The sequence below is a fragment of the Pan paniscus genome, chromosome 4 (assembly GCF_029289425.2).
Source record: "Pan paniscus chromosome 4, NHGRI_mPanPan1-v2.0_pri, whole genome shotgun sequence".
NCBI classification, from domain to species: domain Eukaryota; kingdom Metazoa; phylum Chordata; class Mammalia; order Primates; family Hominidae; genus Pan; species Pan paniscus.
The window spans coordinates 154,261,431-154,283,736 of NC_073253.2; the positions used below are offsets into that span (position 1 = coordinate 154,261,431).

Below are 22,306 nucleotides of genomic sequence, written 5' to 3' on the forward strand. Positions count from 1 at the left end.
TTTCACCAAGCACCACAAGCAAATATGCACTTCTTGCTCTTACACACACACATGTACACAGAGAGAGATGCACACATACACGCACACTTACAACTTAGTGAATCATACAGCCTAAATTTAGAGGGCTGCTGGAGAGAACCAAATATTGAACTTCATCTTCAGGACCCAGAAATATACTCCTGCGTAGGGAGTCCTTCACCAAAATTGGAAAGTCTCTTTTCTTGCCATAACTATGCCTCTGAGAAGAGAATTAGTCTCCACTCTTAAGTGTCTTCTGTTTTTCTTTCATGTCTTCGGAGAGTAAGAGTAAGAACTGTATCTCCTTTGTCAAAGCCTCGGCTAAAACCACTCTGTCTACCTTATAGCCTTTCACCTTCTGATTCAGAGGGAACTATTTCCTCCAGGCCTGAGTTCTGCTATATACTGCTACTTTTGGGATGGAAAAACCAAAGTATCATGATATCTAAGAGACAGATAAAGTAACAAGTAGTTGAAGCAGTGGAAAGTACAAGCAGTTGAAATGCATGCCAGAAAATACATAAAAATATAACTCCTTCATCCCTGAACTCTGATCCCCTATACCTACATTTCATGGGCTTCTCAGAATAGTATAGTGGTTAAGAACACTGGTTCTGAAATCTGAAAGAGCTGCCTATGTCAACTTGAGCAAGGTAATCCACCTCACAGGATCTCAGTTTCCTCATCTGTAAAATGGAGCAATTGCAGTATCTACCTCTAAATGCCAGGGAACAGGCTTGAGGCAATAAGGGTATAAAGACTTGGCTTCATGACTGGCCTCACCAAAGCCACAATGAAGCATCATTATCACCCCCTGCACCTACCCTCTTCAGTCCCTTCCTCCTTCAAGTCCAGGCAAATCTGCCCTGTGCTCTGCAGAAGCAGCAGGTCTCCAAAAGCAGCCCATCGACAGAGCCCACGTCTCCTTTACCCATGGAGGAAAACTGCCGGTTGAGAAAACCTATTTCTCCTTCATTTTCCTTTTCAAAACAGCAAGTAGGCAATGCAAGCTGCCCACAGACCTGCCTGGGAGAAATGTCCTCCAGGAACTCCTCCAACCTGCTTGCTGATAACCATGCACAAGGGTCTGTTTTTCAAGCCTATCTGATTTTCTCCTTCCCCACTACACCATCTCCATCCAAGTCCTTGGACTCTGCAGTGGCTGCCTACTTTTCTGTCTCCACTCTGACCCCCTACAATAGCCAGAGTGAGCTTTTCCAAATGTCAGTGGTACTGTGCCATCTCACTGCCCAAGACCTTTTAATGGCTTCCCACTGCACTTAGAACAAATCCATGACATGACATGATACCAGACCACCTCCCAACCTTCTGCCCCCTTCCTCCAACTTGCCAAGCTCCTACCGCACTGGCCCATTTCAATCCCTCTCACTTGTGCCCTGTTCAATCTGACCTCAGGCCCAGACCCTGGCCGACTCTTGCCTGGCGGGCCTCTCCTCCAACCCTTCCCTAGTTAGCCAATCTTTTCTCACCCTCAGAGCTCAGTCTATAGCTCCTTCCCCAGAGAGGTTTGGCCTGACACCCCACCTTTAATCTAAATTAGGTTTTTCCTGTTTTTTTTTTTTTCCTTTTAAGGCACTTAACTCAATGCAAATTATATTTTTACATATATGTGTGTGTATTTTTTGTTACTGTCTTTCTCCCTCTTCTTATTCTTCTCTTCCTTTAACTCATAGACTTCGTAGAGGAAGAAACTATCAATTTTACTTACCTAATGAGTGGCATAAGGCCTGGGGTAGAATAGAAAAGCTCAAATATTAATTGATTGAATAAATGAATAATTTTATGAATGAATGTTATGTATTGGGGGGCAAATACAATCCAGAAGAATAAAAGGGTGACAGATAAATCCAAGGCATTGTTGATGGAAGGAAGGTGCACCTCATCCCAACCCGTAGAACAAACCACCTCCCCCAAGCATGCCACACCAGGTCTGAGATTTTTCCTTTTCACTTAAGCACGGTCATCATCTAAAAATAAAAATGTCCCTGAGAGCAGCCAGATGAATTGAAGCATTCCTTTCTAAGGGACCCAGGGAAATAGGCAGATGCAAAGAGCAGAAGTGTCTAAGGACATATAGAAATGAAATGGGGAGAATGAAGAAAAGTAGAGAAAAAAGAATAAAGGGCTGGAGTTCACTCACCACTTACAAAAAAAACTTTAGGCCAAGTATGAAAAATAAGCCCAACATGTCTCCTGTTTCTTGGGTCATATCACTGCATCACATAGTCATTATTCCTGAAATGGGCTACTTCAGCTTCTGTTCTGCACCTCAAAATAGTGTCTGCTACAAAATAATGTCTACAGTATGATCCTGTTAAATATATATACACACACACATACATATGTGTGTACATACATACATATGTGTGTACATATATGGATGTGTGTGTACACATACATGTGTATATGGAATTCTGTGCAGCATTAAAAAGAATGAAGGTAGAGTTAGAAGCACTGGAATGGAAAGAAATGTACAGCATATTGTGACTTGAGAAAACCAAGTTGCAGAATACTATTCAAAGTATGGCCCCATTTCTGGGAGAAAAATGAAAGCATGAAAGAGTGAAAGGGAGAGAGGGAGGGGAAGAGACAGTTTTTACAAGTATGGTTCACTCCCTCACTTCATTCAAGTCTCTGCATAATGTCAATGGCTTTAGAAATGCCTTCCCCTCCGGGCATGGTGGATTACACCTATAATCCCAGCACTTTGGGAGGCCAAGGTGGGTAGATCACCTGAGGTCAGGAGTTCGAGACTAGCCTGGCCAACACGGTGAAACCCCATCTCTAATAAAAATTTTAAAAAAAATTATCTGGGTGTGGTGGTGGGTGCCTGTGATCCCAGCTACTCAGGAGGCTGAGGCAGGAGAATCGGTTGAACCCAGGAAATGGAGGTTGCAGTGACCCGATATCGTGCCATTCCAGCCTGGGTGACAAGAGCAAAACTCTGTCTCAAAAAGAAAAAAGAAAGAAATGACTGCCCTAGAGCACTCTAGCTCCTTATTCTGCTTAACTTTTCTTCATAGTACTCACCATGTTGTATTTTATATTCATTTGTCTTTTATTGTCTCTCTCACTGAATATAAGCCCCACAAAGACAGTCATAGACTGTTTTGTTCACCCCTATATCCCCAGCAACTAGAACTGAGCCTGGCACACAGTATGCCATCAGGAAATATTTTTTAAATGTAGGAACTTCAAAGAGTTAACCTATAGAGAGTGGAACAGGCAGTGGGGAAGAATGGAAGACATGCATTTTATTTTTATATTTTTGCAGTGGTTTGCTTTTTTTTTTTTTTTTTTTTTTTTTTTTTTGGCACTCCCAGGCTGGAGTGCAGTGGTGTGATCTCAGCTCAGCTCACAGCTGCCTCAACCTCCTGGGGCTCAAGTGATCCTCCCACCTCAGGCCCTTAAGTAGTTGGGACTACAGGCAGATGCCAACACGCCCGGCTAATTTTGTGTATTTTTTGTGGAGACTGAGTCTCACCATGTTGCCCAGGCTGGTCTCAAATTCCCTGGCTCAAGCAATCCACCCAGCTCGACCTCCCAAAGTGCTGGGATTACAGGTGCAAGCCACCACGCCCAGGCTAGTGTTCTGCTTTATATGGCAATATGCTTTTACATTAAAAATTAAAAATCAACCACAAGCAGTGGAAGGAAAGACTTCTTGTAGACTGAGCTGATATCAAGCCCCCTGTGGCTTCCTAGAGCCGAGCAGAGTGAGGACCTCTCCTTTGTTGCCACAATGCTCTTTCCTGCCCATGTGAGTTCTCCCTTTTCAGGTAGAACTGCCCATAGTTCTTTCTGCTAAGCTCAGAAGGACCAAGAGTGAGCACCAACCTCCACTATACACAGGAGGAAACCAGGAAGGAAAAGCTGAAAGGAGAATGAATTCACTTATGTTTAAGGCAGAAGAGGGTTTATACTGAAACAATTCCGTAGATGAAACAGATGCAAAAGCACTTAACGGAAAAAGTGACAGTGTTAATAAAAGAAATCACAATGATAATTAGGTCCTCATTACTGTGTGACTGATGGACCTTCATCTGTTCAAAGCACTATGTTTTAGGCTCCTACGATGTGTGTTGGGCACTGTACCAGGCACAGACTTGGGATTTGCTCTCTCATGCTGGCATCTTGCAAGGCTTGGAGTTTCCTAATTTGCTTTGTTGCCAGGGTAAGATTTTAAAAGCAGGCCACTGTTTACATCCCTTCCGAACCTGCAACCCCAGTGACAGGAGAACAATGTGGCCAGTCTCAGGCATAGGTAGCCAGCACCTGGTGTGGTACCTACACTATGGACTGAAATCAGCAGCCCTTTCCTCAGCAGGATTGTGTGTCTCCCAAAAAATTCTGCACATCCAGAGAAAAGCGAACTTATGAGTCTCTTTCTTACCAGCCTAACACAGGTGGCGTATTTCTAGAGCTTCATAAACTAGAGCAAGAAACACCTAAATATTCCCAGTCATGGGATCGGCAGATCCTCATCTTAGGGACAAGGAACTTTTTCCTATGAATAGTGTCTTTCTCAACAGGAGGAAAGCATCATTTCAAACTTGTAAAAAACAAGATGCCTTACCTATTTCCCTAAAGTGGCTAGAGACTGAGATCTATGATTTATCTGAATAGTCTTATTAATAGTTATAAAGATGACTTGATTTTAAAGAATCCATTACATAAATAGGCTCTTCTATCTTCTCTCTTCCTCCCATGTCTTAAAGTAAGTGATCCATCCTCATCACACTAACTCAAGTACCTGAGCTCACAGGTCTGTCTCATTCTGCCTTACCTGGGACCAGCCCCATCAAGGACTCCTCTTCTGTTTTGCATTTGCCATTCTTCCCTCCCTGGTTAATTCTTTCCTTCAGTTTGCAAACATTATCAAGTTTTCCCATTGTCTAAAATTTTAAAAGGATGCTCCTTCTTTTCTCTGAGTTAGTTTCTTCACTGCCGACATCCTTCTTATAAGAGTCCCTGTCACTACTTGCCATTTCAACCACATAATACGGGCATCCAGGCCCTCAGCATGTACTTGAATCTCCTCTTAAAGTTTACCAGTGACTGTCTGGTGCTTTCTCAGCCTTCATGTCCATCTGGATCTCTCTAGCACTTATTATATGACTCCCTCTCTTTGAAACACCCTCCTTTAATCTTTTTTTTTTTTTTTTTTTTTTGAGATGGTGTGGAGTCTCGCTCTGTCACCCAGGCTGGAGTGCAGTGGCACAATCTCTGCTCACTGCAACCTCCACCTCCTGGGTTCAAGTGATTCTCGTGCCTCAGCCTCCCGAGTAGCTTGGACCACAGGTTCACACACCACCACACCCAGCTGATTTGTGTATTTTTTGGTAGAGATGGGGTTTCACCATGTTGGCCAGACTGGTCTTGAACTCTTGGCCTCAAGTGATCTGCCCACCTCGGCCTCCCAAAATGCTGGGATTACAGACATGAGCCACCGTACCTGACCTCCTCCTTTTATTTCTATGCTCTGTATGCTCAAGCTTCTTTTTCTGAACTCTCTAACACACCCTGCCTTCTTGCTAAGCGTGATTATTCCCCGCAAGAATATAGCCATGCCTTCTCTGTCTGTTCTCCCTCCCTTGTCAATCCCATCTAAGCCCATAGCTTCAACTCTCACCCTTGGGAAACGACCTCTGAAGTCAGTTATCTTTGACCATAACTTTATTTCCAGATCCAGAACTCAGGACCATCCACCTGCAGGACTCTCCACAGAGAAATTTTGGCTGGACTGAAACAGACGTGCCCAAACACTTCATGCACCCTCTAAAATCCCCCTCCCTATTCCTGCTACCCAACTACAAGTATTTCCTCCCTTCTCTGAATAGACATAGCCCTTTGCCTCAACCTCTCATCACATTCAACCCTTTCTAGAGTGCAGTCTCGTTATCTGCCAACCAATATCATCTCCCAGGCCACACCATAAGCTCCCCTACTACAGAACGAAGTCTTCCCTGGCTCTCCGTTTTTGAGTGTTTTGCACATAGTAGGTGCTAAAAGAATAAATGAAAACATCCTTAACTCCCACAACTAGAATGAACAAAGTGCATGAATGTTTTGGTAGACATTTCACTTTGATTCAAAGTTCTTTTATCCTCATTCACATCAAACAACTGCGCACCAAGTACTTAGCCCCACACTGCAAATATTGCTGTTACTGCTTCTATTAATACAAATACTCCTACTATTAATAATAACAGTAGATATTCAGTACTTACTGTGTGTAAAGGCACTGTGATAAGCATTTGTGGGGATTATTGCATTTAATCTTAATCACCAACTTATGAGATAAGTAATATTATCCTCCATTTCACAAATAGGAAAACTGAAGACAGAGGAACACCCAGTAACTTCCTTGCCTTCAAAAAGCAATCAGTCCAGCAAAGGAAGACAGATTGTGGGCAAAAAGTTACAAATGTGCTGAGTGCTATGAAAGAAAAGCACAGCAGACAGTAGTCCCCCTTATCCATGGTTTTGCTTTCCATGGTTTCAGTTACCTGTGGTCCAGTACATTTTTTTTGTTGTTGTTTTGAGATGGGGTCTCTTTCTGTCACCCAAGCTGGAGTGCAGTGGTGCAATCAGGGCTCACTGCAGCCTGGATCTCCTGGGCTCAAGCTATCCTCCCACCTCAGCCCCCTGAGTAGCTGGGAATACAGGCATGCACCATGCCGGGCTAATTTTTCTTTCAGTTTTTATAGAGATGGGGGGTCTCACTATGTTGCCCAGGGCAGTCTTGAACTCCTGGGCTCAAACAATCCTCCCACCCTGGCCTCCCAAAGGGCTGGTATTCTGTACAATATTTGGAGAGAGAGATCACATCCACATAGCTTTTAATACAGTTTGTTTTTATGGTTGTTCTATTTTATTACTAATTGTTGTTCATCTCTTATTATGTCTAATTTATAAATTAAACATTATCATAGGCATGCATGTATAGGAAAAATATAGCGTATGTAAGGTTCAGGACTATCTGCAGTTTCAGGCATCCACTGTGGGTCACGCAACACATCCTTCATGGATAAAAGAGGACCACTGTTTACAGGACAACGTAACAATAGGACTTGACTCAGGCTGAGAGCCAGGGATGCTTCCCTGAAGAAGCCATGCTTAAGTGGGAATCTGAAGGATGGAATCAGAATAAGCCAGTAACAGAGAAAGGAAGAAAAGGGAACTCAAGGGAGCCCTGAGAACTCATGGTCCTATAAGAAACCATACACTGATGAGGGAAAGAGGTCTTTCTTAAACAGAGCTCTGGGAACTAGGTTCACTGACCAAGCATAGTTCTTATTTTCCATCCACATTTAAACACAGGATGTCAGGATGCCCTTTAATCAAATCTCTTCTAGAATCGTGCTTTAGAAAATCGTGTGTGGGGCCGTATTATTTTAAGAGCGTAGCCAACAGGTATAGCAAAATGTAATGATGATTGATATGATAGATTCCAATTTACCAAACAGGCAGAGACTCTCTCAGAATTTCACAGAAAGAGCTCCATGTCAAGTCAAAGAGGTTTTGTCTCTGAGTGGTAATAATAATTATAATATAATCCAATGGTGGCCAGTCCCTTAGCCAGCCCAGGCAGTGGGGTCACCTTTCAGACAGAACACAATGGATTTTTAAAATTTGCAACCACCTGAGACACAATTCTCTGGTGTTTCTCATTTTTTCTTTTTTTTTTCCCCTTTGCCTGCAACAAAACAGAATCATACCAAGCCTTGTCTTGTCGATCTAAATTCTCTGTGTCTCCTTCACCATAGCCAACCTACTATAAATATACAGCTTTCACGACATCAACACAAAGTTTTATTGTGCCGTTAGCTTTGATAGAAAGCACTGCAGAAAGTTGTTTAGAAATTAAATATCTAAAACAAGCTATTTTAAAATCCAGGGCCCTCACTATTTCATGTCTGCAATGAAGAAATTTCATCTTGGGGAGAGCAAGCTGTCTTTCACACCATATGGCTAATGGTGGTGCATAGCAATTAGCCAGCCTGATTAATGGGGAACAGACTCTAATTTTATGCTTATAATTGAGCCTGCATTTGCACCCCTGGTGCAAATTCAGCACATCCCAACTTCCACTTAAAACAGGCAAGAAATCAAGAGAAATAGGATGGTGTGGAAAGTGAGAATTTTTTTCCTAAAGCCCCCTAAAGAGCATCAGATTTGCAATTTAAAAGACTGTTAGCCACACAATAGATGACAGGTTTGTGTAATAGGGTCATGGCAGCCTGGTAAACAAACAGTACCCCTTATACATCTATAGGCAGCCAGGAAAACCCGTAATCTGTAACATTAGCAGGATGACATTTTGAATACGGCTTTTCCCTCTTAGCCACGCAGTACAAACATCATCATTTGCCTTCAGTGGCTTCAGAATTTTATTTTTGCTATTTTTATGTTTCTGAAAAATAGAAAGAACATCAGCAGTAAAGCACACCAACCAGCATAATAAAGTACTTTGGACCAGTGAATTTTAAAAACAAGAAAAATATAAACTGCATTAATAGAGGGTAGGCCTGTGTGTGAAAGGCATAATATATCTTTAAATGTTTCAAGAATAGAATGATTTCTAGCATAGTCTAAACATGTGCAGATATGAGATGCAAATCTATGATATATAGATGTTATTTGGCCTATTGGTTGAGATCCATCTTCCTGTCTGTTTCCTATTTTGCTAGAATCACATGTAGTACAACATGGAAAATTCATTCTAATGACATGCTAATTGTAAGAAGCCAGAACAGAGATATGGTCAAAAAGATAGTAAGAAGAAAGAGGTCATGTTTTAACATTTTCTAAAATGAATTTTACTCACAATTCTGAAAGGTGCAACTCAGCTTTATTGTAGAATTGTTATGTACAATATAACATTAATTTTTGCCTAATAATATCTTATAAAGAAATCTATTGCCATATTTTGGGGGTTCTGCTACTGTTTTAAAATTAGAGAAAAACAACCTATTTTCATAATAGTTAACAAGTTTTACAAATCACTGAAATGAAAACTTGTGAAACTCCTATATATTTTAGAATAATATGTTAGAAATATTTTTAAAAGGGAAAAAATGAAAATTGTATATCCATAAGTAACTGTAGACATAGAAGAAGTTGGTATTTGGGATTTCACTCAGAAAGCACATTAAGCCCTTTTTCTTTCCACCTGTAGAGTTTTAAGGTTGCTTTCCCCCACAAGTCCACGAGCAGCAAATAAAGCCCACCCATGCTGAGGCAGCAGCTGAAGCCCTAAACAGATTGGTCAGTAATAGTCAGCAGCCAGGCCAGCATTGTGCCAGGAAGAGCCTGCATGGTTAACAAAGCAATTAGTAGCCTTTCTCTGATGCACAGTGGCATCTTCATGCTTTATCCAATTATTCAGAATATATTGGGAGCAAACTGCTGGTGTTACTTTATGCAGAATAAGAATGCAAGTTAAAGGGCTGTTCCCTGGCCTACTCCCTCACATGTGGAAAGCCTGGCTGAGGCCATGGAAGTTAATTTGGTCTACTTGCCTGTTTTCAAATGTAGCTTCAGTCTGATTACAGGCAAAAATAAAGACACTCATCTATGGGTCACATGAATTTTATACCTTCTAGGGACTCATCTTTGCCTTTCTTCCAAAAGCTCACTACCTCTGAGAAGTATTGGCTACATTGTCAGAGTTATATATAGGGTAAATAAGAGGTGAGATGCAAGGGGAAGAAAAAAAAAACCCACATGCAATTTAAGAAGAAATGATGCCTAAGTGTGGACGTCATATTTTCAAGTGGGAGAATTAGAAAGGGGAACTATAACTTTCAAGTCTTACCCAAACAGAAGACTCTGCTGACATCAATAGAACTCTTACTCATTTTACTAGCAATGCAGTTGAGCGCATATATTAACACTAAAAGGGTTATATTGTTTTATTTGATTTTAAGAGAGTAGGGGAAGGCAGTGCTTTGTGCCCATTAACAGTGTGATATCAAAATGGAAATGTATGTCTTTCGGGATGAAATCTAATAAATAATTAAGAACTACTGTGATGCCTGACACTTTACTACCAAATACTCACATCTAACAGTTCTTTTTAGATTGTCTATAGAAGCAAGACAAATGTGTACCAAAAAAAAAAAAAAAGACCAAAGTTCACCAAGATTTGAAATGCAAATTCATCTTCTCTTTGCTAATTAACGGGACAGACCAAGATATTTCTTACCTGCACATGATCTCATGTGTGAGCAAGACTCGGCACATTTCTGGGTTCTTGTCTTGGCCTTCATACACTATGGCCTAAAAGCAAAAGCACAGTTTTAGCTAAGAATGGAAACGAGTAGCAGGAAAAAAAAAAAAAGATCACAATTGAGTTCTTAACCACTTCACCACTACTGAAGGCCAAATTAGCTTTGAGGAGCCAAAGACATCACTGGGTTGATTGTCTGAAGGTATGATATTCGGGATTAACCTGAAAGGCATGGAACGAGGTATGTTCCTCTCTGCCCCTTCAACCACCTTGCCATGATGCACATCTCTGGATCAGAGTATGAGATGGGCAAGACAGCCACAATTCTCCTTTTGATACAGAATACAAATAAATCTCATCAATAAGGAGGGAAACCCCAGAAGGCTTAGCAGATTGAGATACTATTTAGTGAAAATACAGAAAAGCATTTGGATTTGATTTTTAAATGATATGTATTTGCCTCCTCACTTTACTACTTCCAGGCTCAACATTTAGTCTTCTAGGGGTGGGTAGTAGAAAACAAGTGTAGGTGAACTAAGGAGTCCATTCACTAACTGTGTCATGTTTGCAATGATTTATCAATCAGGGAAAATCCCTCTTCCCATCAACAGGCTGAGAACATGTGCTCTCACAGGGTGCACACCCACCCAAACAGGAATACTCGCTGGCATATGCTGTGTGTGTGGATTTAAGCCATAGAGTTATCTCCCTAAACTAAGAAGAGTTACAACTGACTCTCAAAATCTGGAGTCCCAAATCACCTCACCAGCCCAAATAGTTTTTTCTACTTTTTGTAATGTGTTTGTAAAACGAACATTTTACTCAAGGACACCAAGAAGATTCCCTGGGACCTCAGCTTTCATGGATCTACATGTTAATACCTGGACCAAAGCAACGCACACAGCTATTAGCAGAGCAGGGCTCTGCAGTGGGCTACATTTAGCTAATTTAACACTGTATCACGGCATAATACTAATATCACACGGCTTCAAATTGTTAACAAAATTACTTTCACACATTCCTATAGCCCTCAATTTCTTGATGACAAAACTACTTAAATTAGCCAGAGACTATCTTTATATAGTACATATATCTTAATATAGTATATATATCTTTATATAGTACATAGAGATGCTACAAGACTAACTTGTAGTTGGCTCTAATGTGCTTTGTTTTTGAACCTGGGACTTTCAGAACCTGTAAATGATGAATATAACTTGCGACCCAGTGTGTATAGATCCTCAGAGAGAACTGTGGTTATGGTATCTGATCCCGTTACAAAATGAACATTGCAGTAAAATAAAAAATGAGAAAATGTACTTGCATGAGGAAAAAATACTTCTCCACCATTGGCCCGTCGAAACCACTTTTTATGGCTAACCTATAATACCTTGTATTTTAAAAATTTTTTTACTTTGACATACATGTACACCTACAGAAAACTTTCAAGAATATGTAAAGAATTCCAAGATACTCTTCATCCAGATTTTACCAGATGACTAAAATGTTTATATTTTATTAAATTTGCTTTATTCTTTTCTCTGTAGTTTTTTTCTGAATCATTTATTAAGTAAATTGCAGACATGCCCTAAATACTTCAGCCTGTATGTCTTCAAAATAAGGAATTCTCTTACATAACCACAGTACAGTTATCTAAATCAGAAAATTAACATTGATACAATAATTTAATCTACAGACCCTACTGAGATTCACCAGTTACCCAATAATGTCCTTTACAGCAAAAGAAAATCCAATGCTGCATCCAGTTATCACGTCTCCTTTAATATGGAACATTTCTGAGTCTTTATATTTCATGACATTGATATTTTTGAAGAACACAAGCCAGTTATTTTGTAGAACATCCCTCAATTTGGGTTTGCCTGCGTTTCCTCAGGCTTGGATTAAAGTTACGTACTTCAGGGCAGGGATAACACAGAGGTGATTTTGAGTTCTTCTCAGTGTATCAAATCATGTTGTTGACTAGTTCCACTATTGGCAACATAAATTCTGACCATTTGGTTAAGGTAGTGCTTGCTATCAGAGATCATCAGCCAGGTTTCCCCAGGGTAAAGTTATTACTTTACCCTATGCAATTCATAACTGTCTTCTGTGGACGTAATCCAGATTGTGTTAATATCTTACTATGTGTCAAATTTTCATCCACTAGTTTCAGCATGCATTGATGATTCTTTGCTGTATTCTTAAAAGACCTTTTCAAAATCCTAAGCAGTTGCATTACTCAAGAAAATGCATTAACTAAAAATGTTTTGAAAACCAAAAATTACATCTGCCTGCTTTATTTCCTGCAATCACTCCTGAAAACATTTTTAAAAACACAGTAAATTACTTATTAGATCTCATACATGATGCTAAAAAACTCTAATGAAGCATTTCTTCTAAATCCTATTAGTACTACATGGTTTGTATGTTCTCTAAATACTCGTAATAATCTCTGTTTCAGCTTTAATATTTGTCATGTTTTGGTTCCACCACTCTTTAAAAAATAATATATTTGTCATGCTAAGCTAAAAGAAGTAAGCTGGTAAATAAATTCACAGATACTGATGGGGCTTTCCCTAATATATATATATATATACACACACATATATATATACACACACATATATATATATACATATATATACACACACATATATATATACATATATATATACACACACATACACACACACACATATATACACACACACATATATATAGAAAAGCTTGGTTTTTGGAGGCAGGGGGAATTATCAGTTACATCAGATCTTTTTATTTCAATTCTTTCTAGATGACGCAAATATTACTTTCACTAAGACTGCTGGTTCCATTGAAATTAGTGGGCCCATGATGATATTCAATGGATGCAATGCTGCAATACAAATACATTCATGGTTTCCCCAAACAGCAGATGATACAGACTTCCAGAAATCCTGTGTCACTTCTTTGGTGACTGAATATCTCTTGTTTAAGGCCCTTTGCCTCCATGATACATCTCTTCACCAAATACCACACTGCCACTATGCTTCCAGCAGCAGAGTCAAAACAGAATCTTTCTCCAAATCAAGCACAGAAAAATGAAACCATCAGTTTGGATTTGCTCAGAAATAGTTAGGAACTCTAGGGAGGAGTGCAAGCATGAAGTTTCTTCTCTCCCTCTCCTTGGGGCCTCTATAGAACAATATTTTTCAGCACATAAAGGCAGAGAAAGAAGTGCTGCCTCCATGACTTCTGAAATAAAAGCAAGTGAAACTCCACCATGGAGTAGGACTAAAATCCTGTAACTAAAGTAAACTAAAAAGTCAGTGTAATGAGGTTAGCTCTAGAGTGGAATTCAGTCAAAGACAGATCCACCTCTAACCTCATCAAAGCAGTTTTTGTTACTGAAAAGTATTGTTAAACACACATACACACATGTACCCATATCATACAGAAGGTATGGGCACGGAAATCAACATCCTGATTGGATCCAGCATAGGAATATATAATAAATTCATTTTGATGAATGTCTCTGATGCAGAGTGGCAACAATAAGAATTTTCAAAATGCCCTAAAGTTCTCCCTGCAGCTTGCACACCCAACTGATAGCCCTACATCAATTTTACCATCTACATTTAGCATACACATCAACACTGGCCCACAGTTCAGCAAACCCAGACTTTAAGCCCCAAAGGACAGGGATCCTGCTAACACCAACTTCGGGAGAAGTTTCTGCGTTTCTTCCTAATTTAAATATGTGCCTCTGTGGTGTATGAGTAAAGCTGGTTGGGGTTGGATCAGCTGGGAGATCACAGAAGCATATAAACAGCATTGGCTATTTTAAGTGAAACCATTTTAATAGACAGCTGGTTTAGGGCCCAGACAATGAAACACCAAGAAGAAGGCTTATTTTCATCCTCCATAGTAAATCATGAGTCTGCTCACTATGAGGAAGGTTGTCTGTTGTGAGAGGGACAAAGACAACACTGGTTTAAATAAATCAATGTGTTTATCTGAAGTGAAGATGGGATGCCTGCTATATAGATGGGTGGGAGGGGGAGAAAAATCATATAAAATATATTATTTAAGTAAATCAATTGATAGTGAATCAAGTTGAGGTTTGTAACCTAAGAAACAAAAATGCAATATCAAGTAGAAAACAATGTTTAAATTAATCCTGCCAATGGCAAATAAATCCCTTAAGGTGACAGGAATGCTTGTATAAGAGGAAGAGTTAAATAGTAAACAACATTAACCTCATCTCAACTTTAAAAACCTGGTGAAATTGACAAACAAGCTGTCAAAAGTGGATATATTTGGAACAGATTTATTTTTGTGATATACTAGCCTACCTTTTCTACTGTCATACTCTAATGAGTAGAAAGAAAATATCTCATATTATTTTTTGATACTCTCTTCACTTCAGATTAAGGGGCTTTTAAAGGATATTTAAAATAATTAACTAAAAGAAGAAGAAAACATCGAAATTGTTAAACTTTCATATTCTTATGCAAAAACAGCTCTGGAAATTTCACTGTTATGAATAAAATATCATCAATTCTAAACGCTCAATTATAAAGTAACCTGTAATATCTTTGAAAATCAACCAATCAATCAATATACAAAAACCTGCCTGAGTTGCCACTGTTTTGAAAGACATACTGTGAAGCATAGTTCATTCTAGCTTTTCTTAAATACTGCTAGGTCTTAAAAGTTAATTGAAACTTACTATGGGTAAAGACCACACAGTAAAATGAAAAAATACACAGTGAATGTACACCGGGATCACACTTCAATAGGATGCCAAAGGAAATACAGAGAATTGAACATGGTTTTTCTGTGTTTACTTTTCTAATAGTTTTAACTCTTTGTGTTCCACGACAAAATAAAGGCGGTGAAGAGAATACTTTTGACTTTGATTCAGCAAAATCCAAAGGATTTTTAGAAACAAAATATTTTCATTAGGAACCTTTCTTGATTTATAAGCAAACAAAAGGAAACTTATCATCATTAGTTGAAGAAGAGGAAGAGGAAAAAGAAAAAAGAAAAGAAAAGAAGAAAGAAAGAAAGAAGGAAAGAAAGAAAGAAGAAAAGAAAAGAAAAAGGAAGAAAGGAAAGGAAGGAAAAGAAATTAAGAAAAAGAGAGGAAGGTAGGAAGAAAGGATTGGAGGGAGGGAAAAGAAAGGTTATCAGTAACTAGCAAAGACTTCTAATTTTCTATTTAAATCAAAACTGTACCTTGAAAATATGTTACTCCTTTTTCCCCTTACAAAATAAAAAGCCAAACCTACTTTGTCACCTAAGAGAATAAGTTCATGAATGCACAAAGTACCTGCTGTAACCAAAAGTGAAATGTCTTCTGAATGCAAACTGTCAACAAGCCTTTGGCAGCAAATTACCAAGAATTGAGCTAATCAAAAAATGATATGCACACCTACAATATCAACACACTACAATAATAATCATTACATTCAACCACCAAGTTCTACTGCTTGTCATTAAAAAAAAAGGAAAAAAAAGAAAAAAAAAAGGTGCTAGCTAATCTGGTCTTAGAAATTTCCAGTAGGTGAAGGCACACTAGTTAAAAATTAAACCATGCCAAAGGAAACACTACAAATCTGACATTTCATAAACAACGTGTCAAACGGCAATCCAACATTAGTAGTGGAATAAAATAAAAAAATAATTTTGCTTCAATTAGCAGCTTGGCTACTGGTGAACAAATTACAAAGATGTAATTTCAGCTCAGTAGCTAAGCAGGCCCGTTTTCAGAAGTGAATTAGGAAAGTTGCGAAGGAATGATATCAGATTCAGTGTGCTGTTCAGTTACATCACAGCCCTGAATAAAAAGAGAATGTGTACCAAAAGCAGTTAGCTTTAGAATGCATCTTTTATGTCTCAAAGAGCTAAAACCCCTTATATTATTCAAACACCATAAAAAAACTAAATCACTCTAAAAATCCCATATTGTATTTATTTTTCTAGCACAAATAAAAGATATTTCACTCCTATGGTAACTACATTTACACCTACATTAGTAAATACAATTGGCTTTGTCAACCCAATGGGGTAATAATAATAATAATAATAAAAGCATCTAATTTATTAAGCACTTAATTTGTACCAGTCGCTGTTCTAAGTTCTTAATATGTATGAAGTTATTTAATTCTCACAACGGAGCTTCAAGGTAGGTGCTAACATTATTTCCATTAGTCTGATTCCAAACATTGATGTATTTTAATTGCTCACTAAAACCAGATCATTCTTGCTCAACAACTACGTAGACAATTCACCAATGTCCAAACACTCCTTCATCGCTCTCGGCAATATAAGACAGAGAGAACAGACTATCTGTACAGTCATATGAGTTCAATAAATGCATCTCTACTAATATGTTCGTTTTTAATGCTGTTCAAACATTCACATGGAAACAGCTCTAGCGTAAATATCCCCGAACAAATGGCTGTATATTATCCAGGAGGGAGCAGTTGGCCCGCCAGACTGGGGAAGTACTAGGCCATCTGGCTCCGGCAATCTCTCCAAAACCATCAGCTTTGTTTTCACCCCCAGACTCCAAACAACACATTTTCCACTGTGATGAGTTTACATTTTCCCAAACACAGGTCCTGATCATGCATAAAAATTCCAAACTTCTTCATTCCTCTATGTACAAGGAAATTTAAATCACCTGCATTTTTGACATGTTACCAAAGGAGAGAGAAAGCTGCTGAAATATGGCCTCTGACTAAAACTTGCTGTGTCCTTTTTTGTTTGTTTATTTCCCCAAATATATGAAAGAACCTCTCTGCTGGCCTAGTGAATTCCTTGGGAACTTATTGATATACTGAAAATGTGTTTATCTACCAATGAAGAACCATGAACTGAAAGGGTTGTTAATCAAATCTATGTAGCCATAGCAGGATATAATGAAACAATCAATAGGAAAAAAATACACTTGCATCAATACCTTAAAGTACAGGGAAGATCAAAACAAATATATCAAGAAGTCTAGCTGGGAAGAGAAACCTGATAGCATTTCTGATGATTGTACCTTGGACCCCCCACTGTCCTGGGAACCTTTTCACGGTCTCCTCACTACATCACCTACTTTCAAATCCATACATACAAGGATTATGTGACTACGATTTCCTGCTTCTCAAGCAGGCTTTTGTTTAGGGGAAGAGTGTTTTGTTTTGATAACTTAATACAATTTGGTATCTTTTCTTTGAATTATAAAATATCACTCTTTTAAAGCAAGATGGTAAGAGGGGAGATAAGCTAAACTTAAAAAAAAACTATTTAAAGATATATAACTCACTATAGCAATCACAGAATGTAATCATATTTCAAATACTACATGAAAATCTGAAAGGATGCCCACTAAACCTCAGACCTCCCCCACTGGATTCATTTGAGCTTCTGCAGTAGATACTGTTTCTGGATGCAGCAGCCATAAACTTCTGGGTCCTACAGGGCATTCTGCATGCTCACTAATGGAATACCAAAAACAGTAATGACACAAAAACAAACTATTTTTAGTCCAGCTAAACTTGGTTTTGAACAACCCTTCCCAAAAGCAAGCCTCTTATTTTCTAGTTGGTGGGTGAATTTTTAAAATATTATATCCTGTGTGCTTTACAATGAAGGCATAGGGATAAGGGATCTCAGATTCTTATATATTCATTTCTAATGAAGCTTCATCTTTCCTGGTAGAGTCCAAAAATTAAGAGTCATTACCCAAAATACTCTAATGAGACACTTTGAAAAGGTGTGAAATACTGTGTCATACCAACACATCTTGGTTGATTGAGTACATTTCTTTTTTATCTCAATGCTGCTAATTCCACCCAAGATCAAGAACAGTTTAGGGAATGTAGAATGCAAAAATAGTTTTAAATTTTGCTTGTCCAAAACTCCTTTTGAGTTTTAACCCCACTTTCTAGTCAAGAATATGACAGCACTCACATAAAGCTGCATCTCTGATAGGAAAAATGTTATAATAAACAGGCAGCTAAGAAAAGACACTTGAACAGTGGCTAGGTATTCCTTCCACAATTGATGATGTTATCAGAACTTATCAGACCAGAAGTGTTTCATTCTGTACTCTAAATAATTATCAAAATCCATAATGTATGAGGAAGAATTTCACAGGAAAAAAAAATGTAATCATTTAATCCATCAGTTTATATCAAGACTTACATCTGATTTAAGGAGCCACTGTATATTAAACTAAAATCAAAGATTCAAGAAATTTTAAATCAGACTTGGTATTTAATTATGATAGAATAATTTCAAGCTAGATGAAAATTCACTGTTTTACTCATTAAGGCTAAATATCAATTATTTTTATGTCACACCTAGGGAAAGTTAAGCTTCTTCACGCTCATCTATCTGCTTTTTGGAGGCCATTGTATTAACCCTGTAGACAAGAAGCTAACCTACTTCCAAAACTCTTGCAGCACATAATCAAAGAACAAGCAATTGGATAATGAGTAGGAACTGCCTTTCAAAGTGAAAGCTACAGAGAGGTGGTTATTTAAACAATTATTATGAAAGCACACAGGTAAGCTTTGAAATATTCCTTTTCCTGATATTTTTTAGACTTAGATAATTATTCAACCTTTTCTCAGGCCACTCCCCACCAAAATATATCATTGCATGCATTTATAATTTTGACTTTTACTGAGATGTCATATTATGGCAAATGACTTTCTCATAAGTGCTATTATCGAAAATAAAACTAATCTTGTTCTTATTCCTCTCTCTCTCTTTCTCTCTCTCTTCCTCCCTCTTTCCTGATAGAATTTATGACACCAAGTGGTCCAAGAATGCCTCAAGCTGCAGTTTTTCTTAAGCTCTATGACCTTGTTAGTAAAATGATATTTGATGTATTGTTTTAAAAATATCAAAAGATGATTCTCCCCCCATTTTTATATGAGTATAAGGTAAGTTCATCCCATAATGGGAAAATCAATTAGTAGTGGCACTTTTTGACTAGAGAGACTTACAATACAATTTTGAGGAGGTTTAATTCATAGAGCGATTAATCACTTCAAACATGTCTTAATTCTGTGCTTCTTACAATTGTTCATTTCATAGTGCTACCTATAATTTAATATTTCATTGGTCAATGTTGCACAAGCAGACAGGCCTTATGTACTGATTTGTGTATGTGTGCCTTTTATCTTTTAGAAAGTAAATCCTAATAAATACACATAGAGTATGTCTTAGAGTTCCTACTTTCCCCCTCTCCCTCCCAACTTTTTTTTTTTTTTTTTTCCTGTAATGAGAATGGCAGGAAAGGATATCCAGGGTATGAAAGGCAATTTTTGAAAACAAAACTCCACTTAAGACATTTTTATTTTGACATCGCAAAAGAAAAAAGTTATTAAAAATCAGGCTTTTGTGTTTCTGCCTTGGAAGGCAAAAAAAAAAAAACAAAAAACAAAAAAAAAACGCAGTGTCCAAATGAAAGTGAATTATCCTATGCAATTATTAAATTCATTAAAGAAAATAAAACCAAGGCCAAAAATTATAAATGGTGATTTACTCTGAGCAATCAACTGAGAAATAAACAGATTTTTAAGAAAGCCAAATATTTTAGGCAAATAACATGAAATATATTTCAATCAATATTTATTTTTATTTTAAAAACTAGATTTCATACTCTTGCTTTCTACTTGTGTCATATCGAAATATGAAAGTGATCATCAAAAATAGCTGTTAATAAATTGGTTCTTGAAGATTAGATTTTTAAAATGCCCAAGAGCTTATTAATGTGACATTTCTACCACATATTTAAGCCGTGGTGTATCTAAAAATAATTTTTAAATATGCATATATACCCTAATTTGAAACTTTCTCAGCCAATATCTATGAAAGAAAATCATTTCTCTTATTTTAAAGGAAACATTCTAAAATCACAATCAAGTAAATAAATTTTAATCCTCTTGCTAAATTGCTGGTTAGTACACAATGGATAACTTTTTTCTTTGTTCTAATTTCTTTCCCCCACCCAATAAAGCTGTCTTCTTTTTTCTGCTACTAACTCCTCCAACTACCTAACCAGCTACTTAATTCTGAAACTAAACTTTTTCTTAAAATTAAGAAGAAGGGGGAAAAGCTCCTGTGCCTCATTAAAACGTCAGGCCTCTTTTCTGACTCGGCTCATAATTGTATCTTTTAAACCATAACTCAACCTTAATGTATACTGCTTGACACCCGCGTGTTGGGAGCTTAAGAAAATGCCGTCTATGTACCTTTAAGACCACAAGCTCACTCATGCTGCCTGGCTTCCTGCCAAACTTGGAGGCAAAAGCAGGAGGGTTTTTGCAAAATATCCTCTAACAATTGTCGCTCCCTCTTTCAACACTACCTTCACCATCATTCCCTTTGAAAACAAATCTGCAGAATGGTCATCTGCGCTCTCAGCCCATCTCATCATTCCTGGGGAAGCCGCCTCTGCCACCCCTCCTCCGCCACCTCAGCCCCTCGCCCCTCTGCTTCCCGGGGAGGCCTGGCTTGCTTGGGTTTCAAAGGTTCAGCCCACTCCGCACCAGGGTCCCTGGGCACCTTTGAGCCCTTCGGGGCTCCCTGGCCGGGTCAGAGGAAATTCAGCCCTTTTTCTCGCCACTCAGCACCCTGCAGTCTTAATTCACAAGGCCCGAGTTCCCTTGGAGGGACGCGCGCGCGTCGAGCCCTCATCCCCACGCGGCGGTGCAAGCGCATGAATGGACACTGGAAGGCCGTGCAAGTTTGGTCTGAGCCGCCCCCGCTGGCTTTTAGAGTTAGAGTCCCAGCCCACCTGCGGTGGAGCAACTAGCTTCTTGACTGCCCTGAATTTTGTGACATAGAGACCCCCGTGGCCCAAAATCAAGAAACTTACTTGTTTTGTCATGGAGTCAATGAGGCGCACGTAGAAATCCTGCTCCGTCCTTATCCCTAGGGTTGGAAATGGGGGAAGGGAGGAGAATTAAGTGAGAGGCGACGGAGGGTGGGTGGACAATAATTAACAACAACAAAAAATAACAACAAAACCCCCACACACATATCACGAAAGGGGCTCCAAGGCTGATTGGAACTCCCACTGTCCTGGAAAATACAGCCACGATCTCCCTTCCCCAGTGTCCAGAGAGGTGCTGCTGGCCTTGCCTTAGCGCTCCTGGAAGCCAGACGCCAAGTTCTGCAGCTGGGACTGGGATGGGGGTACCCCGACTTGTCTGTTCTCACGGCAAGAGTCCCTCTGCTCTCGCACGCAGCCTTCAAGGCCATGACCCTTCAGCCCCTAAGCCCAAGGGGCCATGGGCCTGCAGCCTGGGCCAAGCCAAAGGAACAGGCCTCAGGAAGGGGAGGAAGAATGAAAGTGGCTCAGGGAGGGATGAGGCACTACACCTGGCCCCAGGTAAACGCGAGACCGATAAGGCTCTTGGGCCACTCGGAGCCTCCTCAGGTGAAACCTCCTGGGGCGAAATTTAGGAGAGGCTGGTTCACCTCAAATAAAGCGGATGACTGACCTTCGCTGGAGGATTTCGTCCACCTGGAGCTCCCTGCGCCCCCTGCCCAGACCCGGAGCCCCAGGGTGAGGCCATAGACCCGACCCGGGCCTCACCATTGCTGTAGAGAAGCTGAAGCCGGTAGTGAATTCCGTTATTGGTCTTTTCGCTGTTGGCTTCCTGGGTTGCATCAGGACGCAAAGACACAAGAGATGCAGGAGAGAGGTCTGCGTGAGCGAGTGGACCAACTTTCGAGGCAACTTTCCCCAAGCCGGGACCCCCGCTGGCGAGCCAGGCAGCCACGGTAGCAGCAGAAATTGTGGCCAATTGTGATCCCTCCTCCGCCCCCCGTTCCTGACTGCTCCCTCTCTCCCAAAAGAAAATTCCGTCGGGCGCACACAGGCGATCCTCTTTCCAGGGCCTAGGGGCTCGTGCCCCGGCCACCAGAGGCAGGCGGTGCGTAATCTGGTAGTGGAGGGCGGGTTCATTCCGGGTGCCCATGGCTGTGGATTGTAGAGCCAGGCTTGCCTCTCTCTAGCTCTGGGGGCTCCGTGCGAACTTT

General features: G+C 39.5%; 1 protein-coding gene across 11 annotated transcripts in view; it reads right to left on the reverse strand.

The window, feature by feature from the left end:
- Positions 1-22,306, reverse strand: part of EBF1 (EBF transcription factor 1) — a 401,593-nt gene that overhangs the window by 375,747 nt on the left and 3,540 nt on the right. For all 11 annotated transcript variants that reach the window (XM_055112837.3, XM_055112836.3, XM_008972405.5 and 8 more), the window contains exons 3-5: positions 21,861-21,924; positions 21,138-21,193; positions 10,250-10,323 (exon numbers count right to left, since the gene is read on the reverse strand). In XM_055112837.3, coding sequence (XP_054968812.1) covers positions 10,250-10,323; positions 21,138-21,193; positions 21,861-21,924 — 194 coding nt within the window. The remainder of the gene's footprint in view (positions 1-10,249; positions 10,324-21,137; positions 21,194-21,860; positions 21,925-22,306) is intronic.